At 41.1% G+C, this 23103-nt stretch overlaps 1 protein-coding gene across 2 annotated transcripts in view; it reads right to left on the bottom strand.

The window, feature by feature from the left end:
- Positions 1 to 21951: 21951 nt before the first annotated feature.
- Positions 21952 to 23103, bottom strand: part of BSK1 (BR-signaling kinase 1) — a 4156-nt gene continuing 3004 nt past the window's right edge. For both annotated transcript variants that reach the window (XM_078585767.1, XM_078585768.1), the window contains exons 6-8: positions 22892 to 23044; positions 22361 to 22474; positions 21952 to 22297 (exon numbers count right to left, since the gene is read on the bottom strand). In XM_078585767.1, coding sequence (XP_078441893.1) covers positions 22043 to 22297; positions 22361 to 22474; positions 22892 to 23044 — 522 coding nt within the window. In that variant the 3' untranslated portion in view covers positions 21952 to 22042. The remainder of the gene's footprint in view (positions 22298 to 22360; positions 22475 to 22891; positions 23045 to 23103) is intronic.

Raw genomic sequence — 23103 nt, 5'->3', positions numbered from 1 at the left:
GAGGAGCGACACGTGTAGGTGCCATGGGGTGTGAGAGTCCATATAGCATCATCAAAATGAGAGTCGAGGGGCGTTGTCTGGACCTCGAGGAAGGTGTCCAAGGGGAGACCGTGCTGCTCCCAGAGGTGGGGTGCGTTACTTCTAAGCAACTGGGCTACAGTGAGGCGCACGTGGTGTGGTACAAACTGAGGATGGGAAGCAAGTGGCGCGTCGGCGTGCCAAATATCATACCACGCGCTAATGTCTCCTCGCCCGATTTGCCAACGGGTCACATGAATCATCTCGAGCCAGTGACGCTGCCACGTCCGCCACCTCTTGGAGCCTTTAATATCAGACTCGCGCCGGGCCCATTCGGCATATTTGGCTAGAATAAAAGTCTCCAATGGGGAGTGAGTGGTTCGCATGCGCCAAACAAGTTTCTTTTGAAGCATGTCTTGGACGTCCGAGAGGCGTCTGATCCCTAGACCCCCCTCATCCGTCGACCGACACACTTTCTCCCAAGAAACCCAATGATGACGCCTCTGTCCCTCAAGGTGGCCAGACCATAAGAAGCGCGCGCATAGGCGTTCCACAGAGCGGAGAACCGTAAGAGACAGGGAATGTACCACCAAGGTATGTAGTGGGATACTCATTAGGACATGCCGGATGAGTTGGATGCGCCCTCCTGGGGATAGGAAACGAAGTTTCCATCCCTCCAATTTCTTTCTCAATTTGCCTAGCACGGCATCAGAGTAATGATGTCGAGTAGGGCTGAAAAAGATAAGGCATCCAAGGTAGTCAAACGGAAGCTGTCCTCGTGAGTATTTTGTGAAATGCCGGATGATCTCCGAGCGCTGCATAGTGGTGGAGGGGCCCACAATGAAGCTGCTCTTTGAAGCATTGACGAGCTGGCCGGATGCTTGCTCGTACACTGTAAGCACACTCATAAATTCCCTAATAGACTTTTTAGATCCATTAAGAAATAAGATGGCATCATCAGCAAATAAGGAGTGCGAAAAAATCGGGCAGCCCCTCTTCGTGAAGTACGGTTGGATGAGGCCTTGATTGATCGCCCGTGTGAGCGATCGGCTAAAGGCCTCCTCCATCAATATAAAGAGGGTAGGTGAAATGGGATCACCCTGCCATAGTCCCCGCGTAGCCGTGAAAAAGCTAGTAGAATTTCCATCCATCAAGATGGAGAAGTGATTCTCCCTAATGCAAGCATCAACAAGTGCGATGAATGCATCCGTGAATCCGAAGCGCCGTAACACTTTGAGGAGGAATTTCCACTCAAATCGATCAAATGCCTTCTCCATATCAAGCTTGATGATGACATTGGAGCCCGAAATACGAGTGTCTATCGACTGGGCTAGCTCGTGTACTAGTGTGATGCTGTCATGGATCTGTCGACCCTTGACAAAGCCACATTATTCTGGCGAGATAAGTCTATCAAGGAAGCATCCAAGTCGGTTTGTACTGATCTTTGATGCGACTTTATAGCACACATTACAAAGACTGATCGGACGAAAGTCACGGAAGGAAGTTGGGGTATCCACTTTTGGAATAAGCGCCAAAAAAGTGGATTTCCAACTCCTTGCAAAGACTTTTCGTTGGAACGCCTCCTTGATAGCTAGTACCAAGTCAGTGCCGACAACATCCCAACATGCTATATAGAATTCGGCCGTGAATTCATCCGGTCCTAGGGCTTTGTTATGGCCCAAGGAAAAGACTATCTCTTTGATCTCCGGTCGCGTCGGGGGGGCTAGCAAAAGTGCATTCTCTTGGTCTGTCACCAAGGAGGGGATGGAGGAGAGAATGGCCTCGCTCATAACAATGGGCTGCGAGGAGAGGAGGGAGTGATAATACTCCACCCCTACGCCTGCTAGCTGATCAAGGTCCTGGTCATGCGTCTCGAGTAGGGTCGTATAGTTCGATCGTGCTCTGTGGTGGATTGAAGCGTGAAAGAAACGCGTGTTCCTATCGCCCTCTCGCAGCCATTGGATACATGATTTTTGGAGATAAAAAATCTCCTGACGTCGCGTGGCATCCTCTAGCTGCTCTTTGAGACGGAGCTGATAGTCTCCCATGTCATCTGTCCAGCACTCCTGTAGGTGTCGATCGACATCGACCAGTTTCTTTTTAAGTTCCTCAACGGTTGAGTGGACGTCTCCAAAGACATGACGGTTCCACCATTTGAGGTAGAGCTTGAGGTTCCTGAGCCGATAACTTAAGTTCTCCATAGGAGATGTAGAGATCGATCCGTGCCAGTGACTACGTACGTAGCTCTGGAAATCACTATGTTCCAACCACATAGTCTAGAATCGAATGGTGGTCTACGGACTCGATGACTCAAGTCTGGAAGAAGGAGGATCGGTGTATGGTCCGAATAAAGTCTCGGGAGGATCTCCACTGTGAGGTTGCAATGCATCAATGCGATACTATTAGTAAAACAGCGGTCAAGCCGTTCGTATTTACGCGCATCCGCTTAACAATTGTACCACGTCCACTTCTCTCCTATGGTCGGTGGTTCCACTAAGGAAGTGTCGTGTATAAAGTCATTGAAAGCATGCATAGAGCGCAGCCGTGGAGGGCAGCCCCCTTGGCGCTCACTAGCGTCCCGTATGTAGTTGAAATCTCCGACTATAAGCCAAGGTTGATCAACTAGATGCGAGTGAGAGTGGATATGGTGAGTGAGTTCCTCCTAGAGGGCATCCTGCTCGGTGTGTCTATGCGGAGCATACACAATGGTAAATAGGTAGGGCTTTGGGGGATGCAGCACGTCAAAGGTGACATACTGTGTCCCTTCAGCCAAGAATGCAATCGAATAGCCTTGCTTCCAGAAAAGCCAAAGCTTATTCGATGGATGGCAATAGACATGATCCATCCCAAGCTTCCTTGCGATGAATTGGGACTGGTCCGATGTAATCATCGGCTTGAGCAGCCCCACTATGCCTAAGCTGTGCCTATGAATAAGATAGAGTAAGTGAGTTTGGGTGAGAGGGTTACCAATCCCTCTATAATTCCAAACGAGGCTGGGTATCATAAGTCTATCAGCTCGCGTGACGCACCCGAGAGCGGGTGTTGTACGTACGACGTGAAGGAGATGATGCATCCGAGCGATGTGCCGGGTAGGGAGGTGAACCCATATCCGATTCCTCCGAGAGGGATTCCCCGTCCTCCTCATCGGTGGAATCCCGACCACTAGTCTCGCTGTACTTGTCCTCCGAACTAGTGAGAGTGGCTTGACAATTTGTCAAGCTCTCCATCTGTTCTGAGGGTAAAGATGGGTGATGCGAGGGGGGTATGTGGGAGGAGGTGGGGATGTGTATGGAATCAAGAGGTGGGTGTGTGTGAGCGGGGGGATGGGGTGAGTGGGTGGGAGTGGGGGGAGGTGGGTCATCAGGTGGTGCTGAAGGATCATGGGGGGGGTGGATCAGGGGGTAGTGAAGAGGGAGCATGGGGGGGCGGGGGGGAAGGAGGGGGTGAATCGGGGGGTGGGAGAGAGGGAGGTGGAGAAGGTGATGGGGCGAGTGGAGAGGACTGAGAGGGGGGAGATGTAGAGTGGACGAGGGGTGTGGCGTGGGGGAGTGAGCGATGTGGAGAAGGGGGCAAGGGACACGAAGAGGTTGGCCGAGGGGAAGAGTGGCGAGGTGAAGCGGTAGGAGAAACCTGGGAGGATATACTAGGGAGTGACGTGGAAAGGTCGATGGTAGATCTAGTAGAAGTGGTAAGACGGCCAGGGGGAGAGGTACGTCCATCCGTCAGAAGGTCCCTAGTATGAGGCTCCTCGAGTACATCCAGAAGAGAAAAAGTGTTCGAGGTCAGTGGTGTGGAACTGACCTCTTTTCCCTTACGAGAAGGGACATCTCTGGCCCGTTGTGGGGTTTTGGGGTGCTTCGCAGCGCCCTTCTTCACCCACTGGGAAGTAGGAGCGGCAGCTTTAGCCGCTTGGGGCTGAGCTATCGCAGTAGCTCGAGGGGGGGGAGGAGATACTACGGAGGGATGCGCCGATGTCACTACAGGGTATGGGGCTAATGGTGGTCTCCCGTAAGAACGTCGCCCTTGGTTGGTAGGGCTAGTGGCGACAATGTAGTTGTTATAATCCATAGGTGGGAGGTATTCCTCCTCTGTGGCCGAAGGAGCCTGCGTTGCCTTCTGGCGGCATGTCTGAAGAGTATGGCCTAATACGCTGCAGTGCGTACAAAAACGCGGGAGGTTTTCGTAGACAATAGGTTGACTGATCATTTCGTCCCCATTACGGATGAGTATCATACGATGTATGGGGGAGAGTAAGTCGATCTCAACGCATACTCTCGCATAGCCCGGACGACTGAAGAGGTGGACGTCCTTGTCCACTCGTATAAAAGTGCCTACCGCACTAGCGAGAGACTCCAAGGCAGAGGGTGTGAATAAGTGAGGACATAGGCCAGGAAATCCGATCCATACTGGGACTGAGTGGGGGAAATGTTCACGTGAGCGCCATGTCTGCTCTGCTGTCCATCTGTAGGTGTGCATCGTGGAGTCATTAACTGTCCACGTAGTGCGGCGCCATGCCTTCCTAAAATCCGCCTCAAGCTGGAACCGAATAAAGACGCTCTTGTGGTTCCGTGCTCCAATGACCACCTGTCCCTGAAAATGCCCTGGTGCTAAATAGACTTGCATGATATCATCTATGAGCGGGCGTTTCATAGTGAACCGCCCGATCAATGTATAAGCGAATGGCGCGGCCATTCGCGTTACCTCCTCCTTAGAGAAGGTAACTAAGCGTACACCATCAGAGTCAATGTAGCCTCTCGGGGGGATCGTATCGTCATAAAGAGGGGGGAGGGTGGGCTTGGGAAGTGTAGTAGGTTGTGTAGTAGTGGCGCCCGCCACTCTCGATGCCCACGTCATCGTTGAGGTTGTTACGACCTGCGTGTGGGGGACCCCATTAGTGGGGGTGGGGTGGTCACGAGATACCATGTTATGTCGGTTCATTTCTTTCGAGTCACTTTTTTTTACTTGTTCAGAGTTCACCAAGTCAGTCAAAGTGACTCTAGTTGACTCCAACGGGTCAATCTGTGCATTGTTGACCAAGTGGTCAATATGCACAAGGTTGACGTCGGGGGTAGTTTGGGAAGAGTGGGACTTGTCCTTGGGGACATTGGGCAACTCTGGTCTAGAGTTGACCAATTGGTCAACTTAGTCAATTTTGACCAGGGGTCACCTCGGTCAATGTCGGTCAAGGGAGTCACGTGGGCACGGTTGAGCACGGGGGCAACTAAGTCCTCACGGTGCGTGCTGTCGGAGTCAGCATGGTCTACTTGGTCAATATTGACCGAGTCGGCGCGGTCAATATTGACCATCTGGTCGACTTTGACCGGCTGGCCGACGTTGACTGTATGGTCAACGTTGGCCTTTTGGGCTCCGTTGACCGTATGGTCGACGTTGACCGTGTGGTCAATGCTGACCGTTTGGTCAACGTTGACAGTTTGGATAACGTTAGCCGCATGGTCAACGTTGACCACTTGGTCAACGTGGACCATGTGGTCCGTGTTGACCGAGAAGTCGGCATGGACCGAATTGTCGTCGGTGGACCAGTTGACTAGGTCGACGTTGACCGACTCAGCCTGGTCAGTAAGGTAAATGTTGACCGCGTCAGCTCGGTCAGGCTTGACCGAGTTGACTCGGTTGGTCTGGACCGAGTCGACCTGGTTGACTCGGTCCGGCATGAGCAGACCGATCGGGTCAACCAGGTCGGTAACGACCTGGTCAACTCGAGTCTGACTCGCCGAATCGACCGAGTCTACCAGGTCGTTCGCGACCCGATCGACTCGGGCGGTAGGGGCCGAGTCGATCAGATCGACTCGACCTGGGCCGCTGTAGACTCCCCGTGCCGAGTCATTCCCGTCGACTGAGTCGACTGGGATTGACTCTGCCAACGTGGCATCCTTGATGGCGCAATTGGATGGTCCCGATGACGTGGCCTCATCGAGACCATTAGCTGGTTGCGCCATCGCTTGATTGGACGGCCGTGAGGCGTGTGACTGGTCAAAAAAGATGGGCGTGGGTGACGTGGTATGCGCATTGATGACCGCCGCTGCCACTGTCAGAGTTGAAGAGTAAAAAATAGCGGGCGTTGGCGGTAACTCCACCGCCAACTGTCCGCGTTTTTGAATTGGATGGGGGTGCACCAATGGTCCACCATTCGAACCGTCCTCGTTGCGACACCTTTCGCCATCGACGGTTTGGATTTGTGGGCAAAATACCTCCGCCGTATTAATGACAGGGTGCGGTGCTAATTCCATTTTGTTTTGGGTTTTTTTGTAATTTTTGTTTTTTTTTGTTTTCGATTTTTTCGTAGCGTTAGATCCATCCAGGCTGTCGCCTCCGACGGCCTGGATGGAGCCTCGGCGGGTGTCTTCCAAAGCGCCCATATCTGACGTGTTAAACATGTCAGATATGAGGCTGAGGTGGTCCCGCTGGTCGCCTGGCGTGCTTGACACGTCGGGCGAGCAGCAAGGCACCGCTGAGTCAGCGGCCCGCATGGGATTGCGGATCACGTTCCTTCTTTTGTTGTTTTTTTTTCGGCGAAGGCAGGATAAAACGTTTAATTTACATACTCAAAAGGCAAGTAAATGATGAACTAAGTGTATCTTGGTGTACTTCTCCCCAAGACGATCAATCCAAGCTCAGATTTTGCAAGATTTCACGTTGTGTAGCTTCCAAATTGCGAAAAATAAATTTTGGGGAAGAAGACTCACCTTCGAACTTGATATCTCTGTAGAATGAGCTACACTGATCCGTTTGAGGCGCTTTTTGCATCGATTCTGATAGATTCGGGCCTTACAAATCCAATGAGAAAAATTTCAGCTCACTTCGATGTCGGACACCAAAGTTATGGGCAAATCACCACGCTCGAATTTGTTCCAAAGACACTTAGATATTCTGCAACTTAATTTACTAGATTTAGTATTTATACAAGCATCTTTTTTGTCTTTAAATATATTGTATTAAATTTTATAAATTTCAGTTTTTAAAATACAAGGTAATAATAAGCTGCTGATAAACTTTAACAAAATTTAGGTACTTATAAATAAATATTTATTAATGTGGAATAAGAAGAATATTATAGATTTTGATGAATTAGAATGAAAATTAAGTAAAAATCGGAAAAATTAAATTATACATTCTGGACAACCCAATTTCTTCTTGTACCGAACAATTTAGACCACAGTCAATGCTAAAATGTGTATTTAAATTTTTGTGTATTTATCAAATGTGATATTATCAACCGACTGTCATTGGAAAATTGAGGTTAACAATTAAACCTCATGACAATTTGGCACTTGAAAATGTTCGACGCATCAATAAAGAAAGATGGGGGATGTACTAATACCTGCAAACGGTTGACAAGGTAGATAGGATTGACAAGCTTTTTGTCATTCTAGTGAATTGTTTGATACATGTGGACAACATTTTTCGCCCTCTAGATAAAAAGTGTTTGAGAGATTGAGACAGAGAATGATTAGATAGATTGGCAGAGGGAGATTACAGAGATAGGTAAAGTGACAACAGAGATAAGAGAGGGAGAGAGACAGAGTTGTTGTAGCAAACTTCGACAAAATTATCAAAGATGTTGAATATTTTGACCCCTACATTAGAGCAGTTACTTACAAAACGGTTACTTTCTATTCTTTCAAGAAAGCAGTTACCCTTTTCAAACGAGGAAAGCTTCTAAAGCAGGCAGTTACGATCTGTCCACGTTCATACAGCTGTCCCTAACAAACGGGGCAGTTATGGATGATGGAGGTTACGATTTCCTCATTACATATCGAAGTTATTTCCTTCTTTCTCTGTCATCTTGTGTGTCTTCTCTATCTTTGTATCAACTTCTTTTGAGATTAGTGGAAGTTATTTTGTGTTGGTGAAGATCCTCTTTATCTCTGTTCGAATTCGCTTTCGTCTATCTTCATCGCAACTCTCGTGTTCTTTTCTTAACAAAAGATATGAAACTTTAGTTTAGTATGAAATGTTACTGACTTAGATCTACTAGCGGGAAAAACGCATAATGAATTTGATTAAGTGCGATAAATGTTACAATTAACGTGTCATATGATACTTGGTGCAATCAATAATTCGAGGACATGGTTGTAGTTACATCAGTAAGAATTCTACAACCTTTCAATAAGTTAACATTGTGTTCAAGTTTTAGAAAGATTGTAACAGATAAAAAGTCACACGTCATATTGTGCTCATTATGCCGATAGGGCATTGCACACCAACCGGCCACCATTGTTTTCGTGTCGAGCCTTAAACGTTGCATTAGAGAATGAATCCTGTAACTAGGGGGGTCGCGAGTTAACGATTTTGGAGCGAACGCCAAAAATATTTACTAGCAGGGGATACAAATTAGACATCTAGGTACAAGTATCAGATAATTAGAATATTGGCGGATAGAGATGGCTATACACAGAACATATTTTTTTGAACAAGGGTTTCATGGTATCTGAGAGTCAATTTCAGCCTTGTCGAGAGCGAGTTTAAGACGACCACCAACAGATACAACGACAAATGATGAACACGGGGTTTCCTATATTGGAAACAGCATTGAAGATTTACAGCTCGTCCATGAGTATACAACTGAATGGGAGAATTCGTGCAATGGAACGTTGGAGGTAGGAAGAGAACGCTTTTGGGAAATGGGAGAGTGAAACTGCGTTGGAGAGATAGTGCCAATGAGTTGGCGATTAGGTTTTCGCGAAATGGGAGAGAAAGCGAATGTAGCCTGACAATAGGTGCTTCTATGAATGGAGAGAAGCAGACGAAATCGAAAATGGATTTCTTGAGTGATAGATAGATAGATAGATAGATAGATAGATAGATAGATAGAGTGATGCTATATCAAGGGTCGGGTTTCTGCGAAATGGAATGAATCACAGAAAGTAATGACAGAGAAATTGGAAAATGCTAGAGGGATGCATGAACAAATGTAGGGTATTCGCGGACTTGCTGGTAGGGGATACGGAGAGAGGAATACAGGAAAAGAGAGCGAGATAGAGAAGAGCGCGAGCGTTTGAGCGCGGAAGTGTGTTTGACTGTGTTAGTCATACCTAAATGCCGCAAAGGCAGGAATTAAGAAAGTTATATAAGAAGTTAAGGTTAGGGCAAAATTTAAGGCAGAGGGGATAAAACCAGGCTTACCTGTCGAGGGAAGATGATGAAGCTGTAGTCACGTAGGTTTCACGAAGAGAAACTAACAGAGCTCGATTGGCAGAATGCGCACCTCCGACTCATCCCTTCGATACCTCTTTGCATCAAGGCATAAAGAGAGATCCGAATAAAGGGAGAAGGGCGGAGAGGAAGATTTTCAGAGAGACGTGAGATGAGGAAGAGAGAAGACAGAAATTGAGAAGCATGGAGGTGGACAGAATGCCAACGATCCTCTGCGAGACGCTCTTGGTGAAGCCCAGATGACGTTCATCTCATCTCTCACCGTGACTTTCACACACCACTACATGAATTTATAAGCAAAGAAACTGCGCCTAGAGAGAGAAGAGGTCAGGGAGAGAGGGAATGGATTGTTCCCTTTGTAGGGAAGTTGGGCAGTGAATGCGAGAGAAGGTAGAGCACAGACGACTGCTATCCGCAGTTACTCCTCTTGAACTACCCAGCTCAATTTACTGCGACAACGACCAGATGATTAGCCTCTGCAGTCTGCACCACCTATAGCCGACGTGCCCGCATCTCCACCGTCCCTCGGCGCTGCGAGCCATTACAATCCAACGGATACAAATCAGAGAAAGAAAGAAAAACCAAAGACTTGGTGCAGGAGTACCGTGCATTTAAATCGGATACGTTGACTGTGCCTGTAACTTGAATCATTGCTTAGGAATCATAACAGGAGGTGGGTAATATTTGTACGGTGTATCTGGAGCATTAAAAGCTGGTGATCATTACTAAGAATCATTCCTGACAGGCCATCACCTCTGCCACAGCGCGTACATCCATCGCCTCAACCATCGAACGGATGTGGATCTCTAGGCTTCCACTTTACGTACTTACTCTTGAAGAGATAAAGAGCGAGTATGCACCAGTCTTATCGCCAATAATCATCGATTAAACCTCAGATAAGTTTTTCGTCGTATTTTAATCTTAGGAATCTCGGGAATATGGCGTCTTTTGAGAAATTTATAATCATCCATCACCGCAGTCGTAGAAATGATTGTAGATGATGATGATCCGTATCCCTGGATGTGTGCAAATCTTTGAAAATTTTCATCGAGGGTGCAAAATCATTATCCTAAAGTCAGTAAAGACCTAGGTCCATCATCCCATGATATGGCTAAAAGGGAACGACCGATGACTCTAGCAAAAGCGAAAGAGGAAGAAAAACTTGCCCAATTTTTAATGAATTAAACTTCTTTAAGGTTGTTTAAGATTTATTTGACCTAACCCGACCCGGCGGCATGATACTTACCGATCATAACGGGAACCTTTTGCTTAGAGTCACGCAAACGCCTGAGGTCTCCTTTTAGGACATCCTGTACTTCCGAGAAAGGTTACTCATGGCTTTGCTGATCATCCAGAGTAAAATTTATTGCAGGCCGTCGGTAGAAGAACTGCAGGCTTCGGCTGGCACCTGAAGAACACCTTTGTCTGTGAAGTCAAATCTGTTCACAGCCCTTCTGCGATATCTATCCAGGCGTTGATTCTCTGTCAACGACTGTCAAGATAAGAGGGAAACGAGATACATTGACACCAGAAATGTTAAGTTTTTACGCTTGGAATTCGACACTCCTAAGTCCTGGACGAAGAAATGCCAGAACGTCAAGCTCTTGCATATCAACCAACTGCCAGTCAGAATGAGGGAATCAACGCAACCATTTAGATGGAAAAATCTAGGCTCTGCTGTTTTTGTGTAACGGCAGCGAGTTATTGTTCTTTTCCGCCGCGGTTCGAGTGCTACTAATGTGATACATTATTAGGTAGGAATAATATCGATGTATGTTTCCAAATTTTCATCGGACATCATTTCTAAGGTGGATAACGGATAACGTTAGCTTTAAGATGATAACGATAATGATAATGATAACAGAACGGAAAGCGGATAACTTGAAGAAAACTTATTTGCATACTACATTTGATAAAAAATATTTGGAAACTAGTTTGAACACTATACTTAATAAAAATTATTCGAAGACATTTATCTCATGATACAAACGATCTAATAACTGAATTTCCAGAAGGATTTCAAATATTAAAATACTGAAAAATAAAGAGGTATCATGAGAATCAGTAGTTTGATAAAAAATATTTGGAAACTAGTTTGAACACTATACGTTATAAAGAGGTATGCGAGAGTTGAATATCAGTCAAACTACTGATTCTGATTAATGATTTATATTCCTCCCTTAATGTCTACGATTTTAGTGAGTTTAAAGCAATCTCTCTTATTCTAACATGACTCAAGGATGATCAGGATTAATTATTAAGTGATAAGGCTCACTATGGATGGAGACGACAACACTGGGCAACAAAAGATAAGAGAAAACAATAGTTTTGAAGGAGAGAGGAAGATATGGAAGAAAGGAATTAAAACATGAAGATTAGTTTTTTTAACTCACACATGACAATTCTGCTCCGCAACAGCTTAACCAAAACTATAATCCTTGAAAGCCAGAATAAAAGAAAAGACAAAGGGGTGAGGTCGGTTTGCAAATTGCAGGCAATCCATCAGAAACCAATGCCATAATGTAATTCATTCTAGGAGCGATCTGGAGCTAGGTGGTATGACTAGGATGGTGGAGAACTCTATAAAAAGGACGAGGCCGACTTAACATTTCAGTGGCTCCACAAGATCCAATCACTAAATGTGTTAAACGCTGTGTCACAACTTACCAGACTAGGGCTTGCTCATGGGGTTGGTCCGAGCCAAACAAAACTTCCATGATTTTCTTCAATGAGAATAAAATAATTATTGTACTGACCACTACATGTTCACCTCACAAGTCACACTGTCACAACCTACTTCTTAGCACTCTTCAAGAACATATAGGGTGAGTATGGTCGATCCCATACCCATTAGGGTGGAAACTTTAAAAACATATAGTGGTTGTTCTTTAATAAAAAAGTTTATTGAATTGATCTGCACGAATCTCTGAATGATATTATACCAAGCTGTCAATCAGGTTGATTAACGTCACGGTTGTATAAATGGTTTTTAAACATAAGCCACCAAAGACGTCTAGTGGATGGACAATAGTACTTTGATTATGACCAACGAGTCCCTAATCATGGGAACTCGTAGGTCATAGTTTGGGTACATCAAGAAGTTTACAAAGACAATTGAGTTTTCATAATGAGATTATCTACCTTCAATATAGAGGAGACAACTCAAGGAGAATGATATGATGAAGTCCTTGGCCAAAAGATCAGAATATCAAATAATACTGCTCCAGTGATTTCTCAATGCTTAGTGAAATCCAAAATTACACATTAAGAGTTTGACAGTTATTATACCCTGAATCATCGTAAGAGTGATAAGCGCATGAGGCACTGTACTTTCACGGTAACCGATGATAGTAATGCCCACAAGTGAGTCAATAAACTCATTTGTAACTTTTAGAGCAAGAAATTAGCTTGGTACCTCATAGGTCAGAAACTCAACCTATTGATTGGGTAAAATCGATCCGTGATTAATTAATGTATACAGTGATACATATAATTAATTTGTAAGAACAATAAATATTATTTGGCTAGTGGAGTTGTTAGCTACACAAACACATGCTCCTAAATATTCAAATGCAAATAGATTTTAATATGTCAGTATATTCTTAAATGCTAAATTCACCCCCGAGAGAATTGTTCATGAACTTGCACTTTTTAGCTTATTTCCACTCCCAATGTGATCGGAATGGCATAACAAAGATGATGGAGTTATTTTAGGGTGGCTTGAGATAAAGGATGAGATTTGATGTACCGCAGATTGGGTGGAGTATGTATTCATGCTGAAACATGAACAGATCAACAAGTCTCATTCAAGGAACCAGGAAATCATATGAATAATCTACTCACATGTGATTTGATCATTCGATTTTAGAGTGTTTCTAGAATTCCTTTCTTAGTCTTCCACTTCATAAACCTTCAATGTTCGCTCCTCAATGAAGACCATAGAAACCATAAATAAGTTCAACAACATTATAATAGGGAATTAACTAAAAATGATGCTCAGATACCCAAATATGGACACACATACAAATATGTTTATTTTCTCAAATGCCCTTTTTGATTGTGAATATTTTCATGCCTAGCTCACATGCCATCTGACGTAAATGTGGGAAATAAATAATTGATCAATATGAGTATGTTACACCAGATTGCACAAAATATAGCACATAGCTGATGTCTCATGATAGAATTATTGTCCAATTGGGATGGAATTGCAACTCCATTCAAAGCCAAAGTCATCGCCATCACATATACAGTGCATCATGGAACTGATTTGGCCTCTACTCTTGACTGAGCCAGCACTTATACCTGTAATTTTCAAGCCATTAAGTTATGACAAATAAATGAGAAATACCAATATCTTGGCATCAAGCATTTGAGTGATCTGGCTTTGTCTACATTAGGTATATATTTCAGCAGTAGTGGCCATTTTTAATTCGAAAAAATGTTATATTAGTGTTTTTTGAAAGCATGACTCATCATTAGGCAGCTTTTATGTGAACTTTGCCCATCATCGTGCACATGTTTTCTTAATCTGTTCACCATATCGCAGTCTATGGTCTGAGTATGTTTAAATATATTAGTCTTTTACTATGATACTGATATGGGGCTATGATTGACAGTGATAATATCATCTCCCTCCCAGGCCTGTTCATTAAGATCCTCTTGAGCACTACAAAATAAATTCTTGGGTGTAAATTTTATCATAATGTGTTCAAATTTTCTTTAGTGAAATAAAAAATAATTAACTCAATAAGTCATGAGTTTACAAGTAAGGTTGTTCATTGGAAGGGATTGATACCCAAGAAAAACTATTTTAAGGGTGAATAGACTTATGATCAGTGGAGTGAGAAGAGGATAATGAAAAAGTAAGTTTTATAAAGAGAGATAGCGATCAAGAACTATGTTGCACTAGTTAGTAAAATTATAAGGGGAGGTATAGATTTAGTAGATTATTTTCTAAATATTTGTATATAACGTTGGGATAATTGAAAAGATATATTTATAAATAAGATGTAAGGATATACAAATAGAGAAAAATGGGAGTGAGAGGAATAATAGGATATTTAAAGATAATAAAAATATTTTATGAAACAAAGTAATGATATTATTTAAGGGAAATGAGAAGGGAGTTAGTTTTATGGATTTATGTAGTGATCTAAATTATGATCAATGAAAAGTTATAAAGAAAATAAGAAATAAATAAAGAACTAGAGAGAGCCAAAAAGAGTTTGATGAAATGCCTCAGCCAACCTAAGTTAATTTAATTCAAACACCAATCTGAGTGAATTAGTTCCAATTTGAGATAATAAGAAACATCAAACACCATTGAGAAGAAGATATAAGTCACCTATATTGCCTTGATTTCAACATCCAAGGAAATGTGTGTCAATCACCTCCCTCTAACATTAGTGTTCTTCTCAAGTTTGTGTCCTCTATGCTGGCACCAATCTTAACACCCTTGAGCTTCTCCAGCACCTTCTTGTGCTTGTTGAGCCTTCACATGAGCTGTCACTTCATGTACCTGTTTCCCAAATATCTAAGAGGGTCTCCTTCAATATTCAATGTTCCAAATGGGAAATAGTCCGTAGATCCATGAAATATGCCATTTTATTGCTCAAGAAGGAACTCTAAGCATTTTTTATTACTTGTACCACTCTTGGGAGCTATTTTTGGTGTTTTAAGAGTAGCTCTTATTGTTCCCGTCAATGGAATCAATTATATGGTCAAAGGGGGCCATAACAAGGGCTGGCTATTGATGCTTCTACCCCTAGCTATACAATATTTATAAATAATGGATCTAATGACTGTAATTCAATAGCCCTTATCAGATCAGTGGAACATACTCCTCATAAGCCACTGGTTTCCATGGATTTTTGGACTTGATCATCCTTACCGCGTGACCTTCAGTGTGAGAAATAAATGAGACTAGAAATGGTGTAAATATGCTAATGCTATGTGTAAAATATAATAATCACGTGACATAAAAATTTGGCCCCATCATCTTGTATATTTAACAGCAACCTACATTTGTAGTCTAGCTACGCCCATGGTGTTAAGGAAGGAATTTATTAGAGATAAGCTTATTTTTGTGGAAACCAGACAAAGCAAAAAATTAAAGCACTTGATCAGAGAAATGGCGACAAAAAATTTGAATATCACTTGTTGAAACCTAAAGCTCATTTTAGATAATAGACAATAACTCACATTTTTTTGAATTTAATGAGGATGTCTAATGACGGTAAGATTGGCTGATAAACTCAACTTGTAGGCTTTAATATGTCATTTATTTTGAGTTTAATCAATAAAATTTATACACTTAGAATTTTAATAATTTTATATAGTGGAGAAGTATGGTTTGTCTCCACAAGGCTTTACATATCTCTAGATAGTGATAAGATGAAGACAATGAGATTAGAGGGTAGTATTAATTATTTAAGGATGATTTGATGGTTAATAAGAAGAGAAGTAGGTAGACTGAATGAATGGGATGAATGTAAATGAGGAAGTAAGATAGATGGAGAGATGACAGATTTAGAATATTAATAAGAAGGGTAGGTTACAGAATTAATGATTTATGGTTTTATGAATTTTACTGATAATAGAGAAATATATATATGATGGGGATCATGTACAAGGATGGTTGATGATGATAATGATTATTGTTGAGGATAGATTGGAATGGAAGTGATAAAATGACAAAGATCTTACTAGTAAATGTGTTGAAGAAAAGGTAATTTGAGGCAAGAGACTAACCTGAAATTCCATGTTTGATAGGGATAAAATCAACTTTCTGATGCAGATCAGCCTCTACAGTCCTTTGTTGACCTTTTCCAAGCACACAAGACACCAAGAAAAACTTGATTGATCTTAAAAAATAAGTTTCAATGATATTTTTTTTATAAAGATCTGATGCTCAAATGCTAAACTCAAAATTAGGATAACAATTACGTCGTCGTAAAATCGAGTATAATCAATAATATTTATAAACCTTTACTCGTAAAATAACTTAGTTAGTTAATGATGAGTAAGAGTCATCTCCACAGGGAACCGATATTAGGGGAAGAGCTCTCTGTATATCAGGTGGATTCAAGAAGGTGAGAAGGATTACATATAGTATACAGGGGAGTGAATGGGAGTATATAATGATCGGGATAGAGATAGTAATCATTTGAGAAGATAGACAAGCATCGTGTTAGTACTAGTAGTGGATCATTGAATAGGATGAGAGAAGAAAGGTAGATGTGAATGCTGGAGTAGGATGAGATTAGCGTTAATGATAAGAAGTAGTTGTTTTAGTGTTGAATGATTTAGGATTTACCACTTTAGGGTTTAATGTAATAAAAGAGAGCGGGAAGATGATAAGGGATCGTGACGGTTTAATGAAATGAAAGATAGATGAGGATATATACGGAAGATAATAAATGAGGATGGACGTGGATGAGTGATGGTGATGGCTAAAGGTGATGGATAATGATAGTAGTTGAAATACCTAAGTGTGTTGAAGAAGAATGAACGTAAGGCAAGAGGCTAACCTTAGATCCCTATATTCCATCAGGATCAATACATCTTCCTGATGCACCTCAACCTCCCCATTTCTCTATTGATCCTCTCTGAGCACTAGAGACACCAACACACCCTTGATGGACCTTCAAAGCTTCACTTTCTCTCAATCTGTCTATCTAGGAGGAATTGAGCTTAAAGATATTTTTAACAAAAATATGGACATCAATTTATAGATTCAATGGTACGGATGAATAGAGGACATAAGACAAAGTTACCTTTAAATTTTTAGCTTGATCAGAGTCTTGGATTGTCAAATATCAAGATTGAAAGTTAGATGATTCCTAGCTGTTGATTTAATAAAATATTTCTCTTTCCTCATCCTCGTCAGCTCCATCACGTCATTCAGGTTTTTTCTTGTCCTGGTATTTAATAAGATGATTTGCTCAGATTCTTCCTTGTCATTTGTAAACGATGGCTATCGTCGTACCATGTGTCACCTTGCAAAAAAGACAAAATATAGGGAATAATGGTATGTAATTACATGTAGTACATAAATAGCTATGTTGCAGTTGACGTGGTAGCGCATCAATGCACGCCATATCTGTGTGTTCCCCTTTTAATCAAATAAAGGAATGACACTTGCACACCACGTCTACACGTGGCACGATGTGTTGCTTACAAGTCAGTGTAACCTCAATTGTTGACTAGTCAAAAATGAAGAAAAATATTATTTTAAATCTTCAAGCCTCGATCCTCTCATTGCATTCATTACAAAAATGTCCTTTTTTATTCGGCCACGTCATCCTGGCTTAGAAAAAGTAAAAGTAAAAGTGTTAATTTAAACGCCATTATGGCATCGCTAATTGCAATGTGTAACAGTTTAGGTTAATGATTGGCTTACGCCAATCATTATCCCTAACTGTGGTTGGTCGCCATTCAACGAGTCGAATGTCGACATATGGAGTCATGAAAATAAAAGGCTTTAAAATATCCTAAAATTGATATTAAACTAAACAAAGGCCCAAAAATTATACTTCGACTACAATTCATATATTTACGATTTTAATTTGGAAATTTCCATAAAAATTATATTCTGACTTGAAAATTATATTCATTCAGAATTTGATGTTAGCTAATCCTTAAAAATAAGTATAAATGCATACAATTCAGAATATCGTTCTAAAATAAAAAGGATATGTGTGATGTGATGGTGTGTTAGAATATCATTCTAAGAAAAGTGCATTAACGTGGTGTGTGTTATTAATCTTAAAATAAAAAGATATGTGTGATGTGATGGCGTGTCAGCATGCGCCACATTAATGCACTTTTCTTCAAGCACCGCATCAGAGCCTCATGTACACGTCTCCACAATATGTTCATGTGGTTTCATGTGCTTTCTGATACATTGGATTGACACCAGAATTGTCGACATCTCAAATTAATAAAGTAACACAAAAAGTTTGGGTTTAAATGTACCTTCATCAATCCACATGCATTTATTGATGAAAAATCCCCTTTTTTTGGGAGCCATGTCACAACTTATAATTAGATAAAGATAAAACCATTAGTGATCTTTAGCGGTTGTGGCATCACGATTTGAGATGCCATAATGGTATTTTTTCAATGATTTGTAACCTAATCATTGTGAAAAGCTGTGGTGCCCGCCTTTCAACAATCCAAATATTGGCACATGGCATGGCTGATGAATAACCCAGAAACTCATTAATAAATTCATAAAAATGAAATATAAGTCCAAAAATATGAATAAACATGTTTTCAACTTAGAAAAAATTGTATCTTCATGAATCCAATGTCGACAAACTTCAGGAAAATCATATTTCTACTTAAAAAATAATTTTTTTTCAGAATTAAATGTAGGAAAAATCCTTACCTAAAAGTTCAAAAATTCCAAAACTTCATTTTAAAAAGAGATTTAATTATTCTGGGATATATAACACACATATATAATCAATATAATGAAAATAAATATGGAAATATTGTCATATTGACCTACTATGAATGTAAGTTATAAGAAGACAAAATAGTAGTGGAGGGGCTCTCCCACTATTGCATATTGCCTTGATGGAAATATAATTTAGGGATATACAAAGAGTTCCTTGCATATACATTTTTTCGTACTTCTCAACCTCCATCAATGGAAATATAATACAAGCCAATCACACATTCCACTTGTCGTTACATTATAATACACATGTGATGCTTTTAATTAAGTCCATTAATACATGGTCAGACTTAGTAAATTATGTTATTTTGGTAATATGGAGATCACAAGTTGTCAAGCATATGTTTAACACATATCTAATCGAAGGATACTAGAGAAGGACACCAAAGTATTTGGATAGAATTGCAATATCTAGCTTCACCCATATGATGAGTGTGGCTAGTCCCATATCCATTAGTGTGGGGACACTAAGGATCGATAGTGGGTGATTTTTAGGGAAAGAGTCCATAGAATGATCTACATGAATCCCTCAATGGTAAATAATCTATATTACGATATAGTTAATTATTTTGGAAGGCCAATAAAGGTTATCGGGCTTCTAGAGTCATTAACTAGATGGATACATTGGCCTAGAGGTCACATGAAAATGGCCTTTTGGATGTCGAAAGGTCTATTTAAAGTTTGGGGGTTTTATGAAAAATACCCACTGAGTATAAATAGGGGAAGGATTCCCCTTCTAGGATTGTTCAAGGGCATTCCCCTTCTTCTCCCTTCTTCCCAAAGCTCCACTCAATTTTCAAAGCAATCAGGACAACTCAGCAATGACTACAAAGGTTGAAAGAAGCTGTCAAGGTGGAGTAGGAGATTTTATGTGCTGAGGATAGAAGGAATCACATATGTGATCCATGTCAAGGTTGTTCATTTTATGTTTTTATGATGTCGTTATGATTCTGTTTAAGTCTTTCGCTGCAAATCATTTAAGATTTTTTGTCCATATCGAGGACTTATAACCCAACACTATCCATATCCAACAATCCACATTCATTTTTCAACACCCCTTCATACATATCCATTCATCTGCATCCATCCATACACATCCATTCATCTACATCCATCATTCCGCATCCCTTCATCCATATGAATCCATCTATATCAATTTGTATCATTAGTGCCCCTTTATTACTACTGCATATATCTATCTTTATCAACTTCTCATCTCATATATTTATTATATATATCAAAGTATCCTTTTCTCATCCCCTAATAACCATTGAAAAAGCATTCATTCCCTGACATCCATTCATTGTGAAGACAACCCTTACTCATCACTAGTTATTCAAAATTTTGACCAAACGTCTTATAAATTTTATTAATTAATATATCATTGAGAAATTAAAACCTAAAAAATGAATTTATCAGCGAGCAACTAACCCAGAGGCTGTATTTGTTTTGTACGCTGACTACATGTGTCTTTTGGGGCAGCTCGACACTTTTTTTGCTTTATTATGCTTCAGCCCGAAACAACTACAACCTCTACTATTTACATTTGCCTTCTCTTTGTTTGTTCCTTCTCTTCCTGCAAACTTTCTTCAACATTTCTTCTGATTCTTCTTCCATTAAACACATGAAACTCATATGATTTCTAATGAGACATGAAACTCACATATGTTTTACATGGTAAGATTGAAGAGTCATTAGCTATGAGATGGGATATTAAACCTTCAACCATTAGAAAAAAAATTTAATCCTCATTAGAAAAATTATAAATATTTTGTAAAAATCACAAACCTTAAATGACATAGTTAACCATAATTTCTGATTTATTAAATATGCAAAGTTTTCTATAGTAATTTGCATGTAATCAGACACCTAACTTTGATATGTTCAAGAATATGTGATAATTCGATTTAAGTTGGAATTATTAGTAACTCATGGGCACCGTGCTTGTGCGCTTACTTATAAGTCTTGTTTGCTTTACCCAAACATCATGCATCTTGGTCATCGACCGTGAGGGAGAAAGTTCTCAAGTGCACATCTGCTCAGCACCAGTTCTACTAGTGATTTTTCCTCCTTGGATCGTCTCCCTGATTATTTAGAAAGGAGCATGTGTCTGTGTTTGCAAGGATACATGGCCACTGAGCTTACCAATCTCTCACGAAGCTACTCTCCAGCTTGAGAGATGGTGTGAAAAGGCCCTCTTGGTTTTTATGTACCCATCAATCGAATGGGTCAAGCACCTCTTCACCAAAGCACCTTTTCCACACACCTCTTCATGTACCCTTTAGACTCCTCTCATTATTCCATTGCTCTTTATAAGGACATGTTACACCAACACTCTATATTGTAACCCATATGCCCATTGCTTGAGGCCCATAAGCAATTGGTGGACCAAGTTGGATATCCTTCTAGAAGCTGACAATATTTGCAGAAAACTACATAATTGGTGACCCACAAAGTCCTTTGATAGATTTTTCTTTGACATAATCCTCTAACATATTCTTTTTGAGTCAGAATATAACATATTATGCTACACCTTTTTAAAGGTGCATATCTAAAACAAGAGTTTTGCCTTGTCATTATCTTCTTGAACTTCACAATATCTTCTACACAATTTACAAGACCCAGAATCTGCAGAATATCATTGCTCAGACCTCTCAGGTTCTTGATCTTTTGATTTATTTTGTCAAAGTTATTTTTCTCGATGTTTTGAATTGCTTTTCAAGGGTACTCCCATTATGGGTGACCTTACACCTTTATTGGCCTATATAAGACCTTACACCTTGAAGAATCATTATTGGAAAATTTAGTTTTGCTGATAATCTTTGTCCCTTCTAAGCGTTCTCTTTGTTAGAGAGTTAGTTTTATGCATTAAGGACTTGATTGCAACAAGTGGAGCAAGGCTTATGGATTCAAGTCATGTTACTGCATTGTTCCTGCAATAAGGCTTAGCCTTTATATAAGGATTTTGTTTTCATAAACTAAGGTTTCCCCTCTTTGCAGTGCTGTCCCCTTGGGTGGGGGGCTCATCTATCCAGCCCATCATGTCTTTCTTACTCTTTGTGCTCGTGCTTCTGTTCTGTCTCAATTCCACATAAGAAATATATTCATAAAATTAGTGACATAGAAGGAATCATAATCCTTATATAGTGATGGCCCTACCTATCAGATGATTACACTAATCCATTGGGCCCAATCACCATAGAAGAATAATTCCCAGGGTTCTATCAAGTACATCTAATCAATCACACAGTCCCCCAGACCAGATCACCATTCTCAAACTACAAATGAAGGCAGAAGAAAACCAGATGAAAAAATATTAAATATCACATAATACAAATGTTAATGCAACATTAAGAGCAATAATACAACATTAAGTGCCAACATTCATGAGCTCCTGCCACTTGTCTTCTGTTTCTCTTCGAGCGCTGCAGCCTCTTTGAGCATGTCGGCGGCGTCAGAGGGCATGTTTAGCTTCACAAGAGCCACCGCCTGCAAGTAGAATGCCGTTGGCCAATCTGGGTTCACACACTGTGCTTGCATGGCATCACGTAAAGCTGCGTCTGCATGGTCTTTCATCAAATGGCACAAGCTTCGGCGCGCCAGCACCGTCGGCGAGACCATCGTCCCCACGCTCAAAAACTGCACCGTCTTTCTTCGTCATCTCCTTCCTCGGAAACCATAAACTGCAAAAAGAACCCTGACCTGCGAGTAACATTCTATGGCTGTCTTGAAGTCCTTGTCCCGGAAGCCAAAATCCCCCCGCTTTCTGGCCTCCAGCATGTCTCGCATCTGCTGGGTCCATTCCTGGAAGGACGGCTGCCAACAAAGAGACCCTAGCCTTATTTTAAAATTTAACCCTAAACATAGTGACACTTCACTAGGACATGAAATTATCAACCTCGATTAAACCTCATTAAAACCCATCACTACATCTGTACCTTTCTTCTCTCTCCTCCCCTTATACTTAATCTTAACAACTACAATTAAGTCCAAGGATAGGTAATCATAACATGAAGGCAGATAATCATACAACTATAATGGGACATAATCAACCACACACAATCAATATAGCTACAAGATTTGTAACTAAACCATCAGTACATCTCTGTCTCTCTTCTTTCTACTTTCCTTCTCTTTCATATCTTTCCTCTGGTTCATTTTGTTAGAAATATTCTTTCCTCAAGTTCACGATTCTTGCATTCTAACACTGGATGGCCAATAAGTTTTCTTTACCTCGTTTGTGCCCTCGTCGTCTTTGTAGTGGGTCATGACCAGGATCTGATGGATGGCGGTGAGGTCCATCCTGGCACAGGCGTCACCCATAGGTGAGAGCAAGCATTGCGGCTGCGCTGTGACAACAGAATCCTCTTCCTTTGTTTCTGGATCCTGCCACCGGAGACTACACTTGTCACTAAAAGCTATAGCTAATAGCAAGGGTGCTACCT

Source organism: Wolffia australiana, chromosome 14 (genome assembly GCF_029677425.1).
Source record: "Wolffia australiana isolate 7733 chromosome 14, ASM2967742v1".
NCBI classification, from domain to species: domain Eukaryota; kingdom Viridiplantae; phylum Streptophyta; class Magnoliopsida; order Alismatales; family Araceae; genus Wolffia; species Wolffia australiana.
The sequence above is the reverse complement of the archived record's forward strand: the minus strand, read 5'-3'. Positions and strand labels throughout refer to the sequence as shown.